Source organism: Phasianus colchicus, chromosome 4 (assembly GCF_987193195.1).
Source record: "Phasianus colchicus chromosome 4, bPhaCol1.hap1.1, whole genome shotgun sequence".
In the NCBI taxonomy this organism is placed as follows: domain Eukaryota; kingdom Metazoa; phylum Chordata; class Aves; order Galliformes; family Phasianidae; genus Phasianus; species Phasianus colchicus.
The window spans coordinates 19294092-19300605 of record NC_143439.1 but is presented as its reverse complement, the minus strand read 5'-3'; the positions used below and the strand labels follow the sequence as shown (position 1 = coordinate 19300605).

Below are 6514 nucleotides of genomic sequence, written 5' to 3'. Positions count from 1 at the left end.
CCTAAATGTACCTTATGGTGCATCTCACTGAGAAAGATGATTGTATCCTTCTTGGTTTGTTATCCCATTGTGTTTCTGCCTGGAATAGGGCACTGAACGCGTGTAAAGGATGTTTGCATTTAAGTAGGTACTGAGACTGCTGCTAGGACTTTGTGCTGGTCCTCTAAAAACATGTTACTGGAATGGAGAGAACGGGTGGCCAACATTCCAAGCTTTTCTGCAACTCCACAACTAGTCAGGACAGCTGGAGATCTGTAGGTAACAGCCATCCCATTTACTTGTGGGCTGATACGCAGTCTTAGATGGCTCCAGCCTCACCGCTGTTGCTCTACCTGGCTCTGCCACCACAAGTGATTCTTGCCAGGCACTGTGTTTGTCTTTCTAAATTCTTCCAGAGTTAATATTTCTAATGAAAGCTTTTGGACCCCTTTCCTGTTATGTATATCTCCCCTGCTGCAAAGGGTGAATATGTAAATACAGTACAGTGGTTTTTGTTTATCAGTAATAGCATAACTTTATTGCTGCCCTTGCTGTCCTGTTTTGTCCTTCAGCATAGATAGTTCAGCATAAAGTTTCTCTTTCTCTTCTGAGTACTATGTGGTCTGATTTGTGCCGTGCACTACATGGTAGATTTGGCCATGCAATAATACTAAATTGACTGATGTTACTGGAATTGTTACTTCATCCTCTGAAAGCTTTAGTGTTGGAAATGGAAAAAAGGCTTGCAAAAAAAAAAAAAAAAGAGAAAAGGCCACAAAATACTGTAGAGTAAACAAGATCTGGTTTGCAGAAGCTGACTAGAGACAGCTCAGCATAGGCACTTCCTAAAGTCACAAATTTTCTTTGTTGCCTCTGTGCCTGCTTCCTGAAGGACTGAAGTATTTTCATGGAGTCCAGATGTAAAAAGACAATAGGTCACTATAATTAAATACTCAGAGCAAAAGCATATCGTAGCCACTAAATTGTATGGTTAACACCAAGAATTAGCCTTCCAATGTCAGAAGTGTCACACTGAAGTATCTTAATTATTGAAGTCCTGCTGTAAACTAGACATCGGTGAGAAAGATAAAAGAAGTTATTTTGCTCTCAATAGAGTATGTTTGCATTGGCATTTTTTATTGATCAGATATCCCCGGTGAACATACTGCATTCTTAGTAATACAATATTCATAAAACCCAGCAAAAAAGAGAACCCTGACATACTGTAACAGCTATGTAGGATGTGGCATTTTGTGTAAAACAGTAGAGTGGAGTAGGAGAAGCCTCAATGCTGTTCCTGAAAGAGAGCAGTCATTCACTTGAGATGTCCAGCTGAATGAGTGGCACAAGCAAGGGCTGCAGAATTTGGTCAGTTGGTAGCAACCAAGCATTGATAGAAGTAAGGCCCAGGTATAATTTTTAATATATCCCACATGCACCCTTTCTCATATTTTTTCTCTATACACAATTGAAAGGAAACTTATCTAGAAAGAGAGAGACTGACGTGTCACATCATGACATTACTACAGCGTTGTGCTTTACGGGCCATATTCAGTGAGACCCTCGAGTGATCTGTTCCAATAATACAGATAACAGCTAGTAGGATGATTCACCCATCAAGCAATAACGAGCAGCCATTGCATCACCTTCTGTTGTTTATTGTACCCTGAGGCTGTTCAGAATACAGTTGCCTTGATAAAAAGATAAAAGAAGAGAACATAAAACTTGGGTGAAAGAAAATTCTTATTAAACTAAATCTACTTCTTGTGTAGTAGGCGTAGCGAGGACACGGTGTGTGACGGGGTCAGGTTCCCTATGCTCAGGGCTTGCCAGGTGCTGTCCCACGATAGGACAGCGTGAATGCAAGGGGTGTAGACAAAGCAGGACGAGAATATTTAAGTGCCTGCTACATTTTAATAAACGCCATTTTGCTTCACCTATACTTGGGGTCTGTGTTAGCATTTGGCCCCGACCTGGTATGGGGTCGGTTTCGCTGGCAAAGCAGCACCTTATGGGGTGGAAAACGAGTGTTGCAGAGAGAACGGCAACAAATGGTGACCCCGACGTGATTCACCCTGTGAGTAGTAGCTGCCCGGCGTGCCCGTAAGGCGGTGGAACCTGTGAGGTGGCGGCAGGTCGCCTGCGGAAGACACACTGCGGTGGAACCTGTGAGGTGGCGGCAGGTCGCGTGTGTAATTATGGATCAAGTAATTCAGGTACTTTTATATTTTTGTAAAACTTACTGCGGTAAGACCGTTCCTTCTAAGAAGGAGATCGCGGCCGTGTTATCGCGGCTAGAAAAGGAGGGTGAGCTGGACTCCCCTCAACAGGTGCTCGATTCAAATCGGTGGGACTCACTCACTGCGGCGCTGTGCCAGCGCGCCATGTCCGACCAAAAAGCCTCAGAGCTTAAAACGTGGGGCTTGATACTTGAGGCTCTTAAAGCGGCAAAGGCAGAAGGAGGGTTCGGGGAGGACCGGAGCGTGACGGGGGTTGCCGGGAGCGGGTCTTTGCTTTCTTATAGATCCAGCGAGGCAAAGATAGCGGCGACGGCGGAGAGCGGAGGCGGAGAGACGGGGAAGAAGGAGTCGCCGAGTCAGTCATGTGAGCCGACAGCCCCGCCCTCGCCTTACCCTGCTCCGTCTTTATGCCCTTATTTGGACAAAACGTCACAGCCAGAACCGCCCCTTGAAGAACGCGATAGGGCGGTAGGCGGAGCGCGCCGGTGTGGGAGCCCGCACCCGGGAGGGAGCCCGCGCCGGTGGGGGGGCCCGGTTACTGACTGGGCTAAAATTAAAGAGGCAGCAGAAGAAAAGGGCTTAGCGAATCCAGCTGCGTTTCCGGTTGTAGCCTCAGAAGACGGCCCAATTTGGGTTCCTCTAGACCCGAAAGGGATTACAAGGGTGCTTGAGGCAGTTGAGAAAAAGGGTTTGAAATCCCCCTTAACAATGAATGCCCTCGAGAACCTTACCGCACAGGGGCCTCTCTTGCCCTATGATATAGAGAATTTGATGCGTATGGTTTTGAAGCCGGTGCAGTATACATTGTGGAAGGAGGAGTGGCAGGCCCGGCTCAGACAATTATTGGTTACAGCGCAAAATGATCCAGCGAACGTATTACATAACTCCGACCTTCAGAGATTGATGGGTAGCGCACCAGGTCTGTTAACTGCCCAAGCACAAGTTGCTCACCTGAGACCTGGGGAATTAATTGCTACATCTGACGCCGCTTTAGAGGCGTTTAGAAGGCTCGCAAGGAATGCAGAGCCATCTACTCCGTGGACAGAAATTACACAGGGCCCCACGGAGTCATTTCAGGATTTTGCAAATAGGCTGATAAAAGCCGTAGAAGGGTCAGACCTTCCTAGGGCGGTCCATAACCCTGTTATTCTGGACTGCCTTTATCAAAAGTCGAACGGGGATGTACGTGCTTTGCTGAGAGCGGCGCCGGAAAAGTTTCACACCCCTGGTGAGGCCATCAAGTATATCGTAGAGAAGCAAAAGTCAAATCCGTCTGTGGCAGGCGAGGTTGCTGCCGCAGTGACTGGAGTGATGATGGCGCACGGGGGCTTTGGTTATCATCACCCCGGCTATCCGGCAGTGGATCAAGGGGCTCAAGGCCCATGTTTTAGGTGCGGCCAGTGGGGCCATATCAGGGCCCAGTGTAGGGCCAGAATAGAGGGTATGCTGCTGTAAAACATGTCAGTACGGGAAGTGTCATGTGGATCCCGGCGAGAAAGGTCAAACCAGATCTGAAGAAAGAGAACAGTAACGGGGGACTCTGAGTTTTGCAGGTATGGCTCCTGTTAACACCGAAGAAGAAGGAGACAGCCCAGGAACCCCGAAAGAAGGCCGGGAGAAGCGTGGAGGAAGACTCAACCGTTGCTGCCAACGAGAAAATGCCTTTCTATCAGGCGAATGTTATGTTTAGTGTGTGTGGTGGTTATTGCTTTATCACAGGGAGCGGGGGTATTCACTTTTGTCACTGTCAGGGTATTCACTTTTGTCACTGTCAGGGTATTCACTTTTGTCACTGTCAGGGAATTCACTTTTGTCACTGTCAGGGTATTCACCTTTTGTCACTGTCAGGGAATTTACGGGTTATTTAGGTAAATAAGATGAGCCAAAACAACTTTTGCTTTAGTTTGCAATCGGCTACCTCACTCTTTTGCACTTGCCTAATGGGCATTTCTCAATACACGTTAGAAGCCTTTGTTAAGTACACTACAAACCATTCCAGCTGCTGTAACAACACCGATCTAGCTAGCCAAACGGCATGTTTGTTAAAATCTTTGAACGACTCTGGGGTTGCTGCAGCACAGAGCTTGGCTCAAATAGAACACCTAGCATGTTGGTCAGTTAAGCAGGCGAATTTAACAGCATTAGTATTGAATGCGATGCTAGAAGACACAAACAGCATTCGGCATGCGGTGCTGTAAAACAAAGCAGCCATCGACTTCTTGCTCCTGGCACAGGGGCATGAATGTGAAGACCTAGAAGGAATGTGTTGCTTCAATCTTAGCGACCACAGCGTATCCATCCATAAAGCGCTGAAAGCCCTGCGAGACCATATGGAGAGGATCCAGGTGGACGACGACCCCATCGGAGACGGGTTCAAGAAGACGTTTGGCAACTTCGGGAGTTGGATTGCGAAGATCGTTAAGGACATAGTATTAGCACTTTTAGTAATTGTGTGTATTGCCGCTATTCTGCCGTGTGTGATTATGTGCTTTCAGAATTGCTTGCTAAGGATTATGTAGTAGCTTAGGGACCAATGCATAGAGTATAGAGTATCACGGGTATCGGGAACAATTGTAGCGTTTGCGTTCGCGCTGTTACGGGATATTACTGAGCATAGGGAGGGGGAGATGTAGTAGGCGTAGCGAGGACACGGTGTGTGACGGGGTCAGGTTCCCTATGCTCAGGGCTTGCCAGGTGCTGTCCCACGATAGGACAGCGTGAATGCAAGGGGTGTAGACAAAGCAGGACGAGAATATTTAAGTGCCTGCTACATTTTAATAAACGCCATTTTGCTTCACCTATACTTGGGGTCTGTGTTAGCATTTGGCCCCGACCTGGTATGGGGTCGGTTTCGCTGGCAAAGCAGCACCTTATGGGGTGGAAAACGAGTGTTGCAGAGAGAACGGCAACATTCTTGTCTCCTCTTTCTTTGTTCCCTTTAAAGTTATTATTAATAAGGCCAGAGTGTTTGATAGTGAACAGGCATTTGTGTGAGAACCATTATCGGCGGAGTAACACCTCTGAACGATTGCTCAATTCAGTGAATAAATGAGGCCCAAAGAATGAGTGTAGGATAGATAGTTTAGAGCAAAGTCGAGCCCAAGACTGAGACTGTGACATTATTGGTTGAATTCTGAAGGTTTTCTTCCATCTACTTAGATTTTCTGGAAGTCAGTAAGATCTCTGCCCATGCAAGAGATCTGAGTAAAACCTGATGATCCCTTAGGCTTTGAAGATGTAATAATGTTTATGTCTCAAGCTCCTCTCAGAGTTCATAATGAGCATTAATTAAATATACCTTAGGGCTCCCTGTGCCAGAGCAAAGTACTCTTGCTCTCTTTAAAGAGACAGAGGAAACCAGTCACTGCATGGGAGAAGTTCCTCTAACAGGATTTGGAGCTTCTCCTGCTCTGGGTCCTTTTTCAAAAGACCTTGAGTTGCTAACCGGACATCCAGGGATTTTTAGGGGTCCTGACTTCCTCTAGCTCCTTGTCTTCAGACAGAGATGTTGGTGCTTAGAGCTCCTATATTCTGCTTATCTTTAAGAACAGTAAGCAGAGCATCTAGGGTATTTAGTAGCCAGTCAGTACAAGATGCTGAAGACACAGAATGTACTTAATAATGTGAGGTAGGCATTAAGTGCTAACGTACTAATAAATATACCTGAATCAATAATCTCAGAGATCACAGATAGGCAGTTCCCTCTAGACAGCAAAGATATAATTCAATGCATACATTTAAGTAAGTCAAGACATAAATTGTTCTGTGTTCAAAAAGTGGTATCAGATTTTACTCTGGGTGGATATGTTAGACCTTCACAGTTGAGACTTCATAGTAGGTCAAACCCTCTGTTGCAGAGTATCCTACTTGATATGTCATCGCAACCCAGAGCGTACAAAGAAATGATGACATAAATTTATTATCCAGGAGCCTCATGCTGGAATACTGACAGAGACAAAACTCACCCATTACCAATACAGAGACATTTACCTTGATAAGTCATTCTGATCAAAAGATATTTCATTTGTTCTGATCAAATTCATTTGTTTATTGGCTGTTTCAGAACCAGCACCCATGGAAACCTTGATGAAAAGCTGGAGGACAGGATGTGGAGATGGACTTAATGTACAATAACAAGTTATCATGATTCATACTTTCCTTTGCTGCTGCTGAACATACTCTCCATGTGACCAGAACCCACTCATAAATCACAAGCAGAAATTCTGCTACTTGATGTGATGGCACTAGCCATGATCTGTGTAAGCTCACTGCTTGAGTCTAGGGTAGCAGCCAGC

At 45.9% G+C, this 6514-nt stretch overlaps 1 protein-coding gene across 1 annotated transcript; it reads left to right on the top strand.

Moving 5' to 3' along the window:
• Positions 1-1751: 1751 nt before the first annotated feature.
• LOC149918103 (uncharacterized) lies at positions 1752-5022 on the top strand. Its single transcript, XM_090138822.1, has one exon. The coding sequence runs from the start codon at positions 2178-2180 to the stop codon at positions 3672-3674; it is 1497 nt and encodes a 498-aa protein (XP_089994948.1). The 5' UTR covers positions 1752-2177; the 3' UTR covers positions 3675-5022.
• The last annotated feature ends 1492 nt before the right edge of the window (positions 5023-6514 follow it).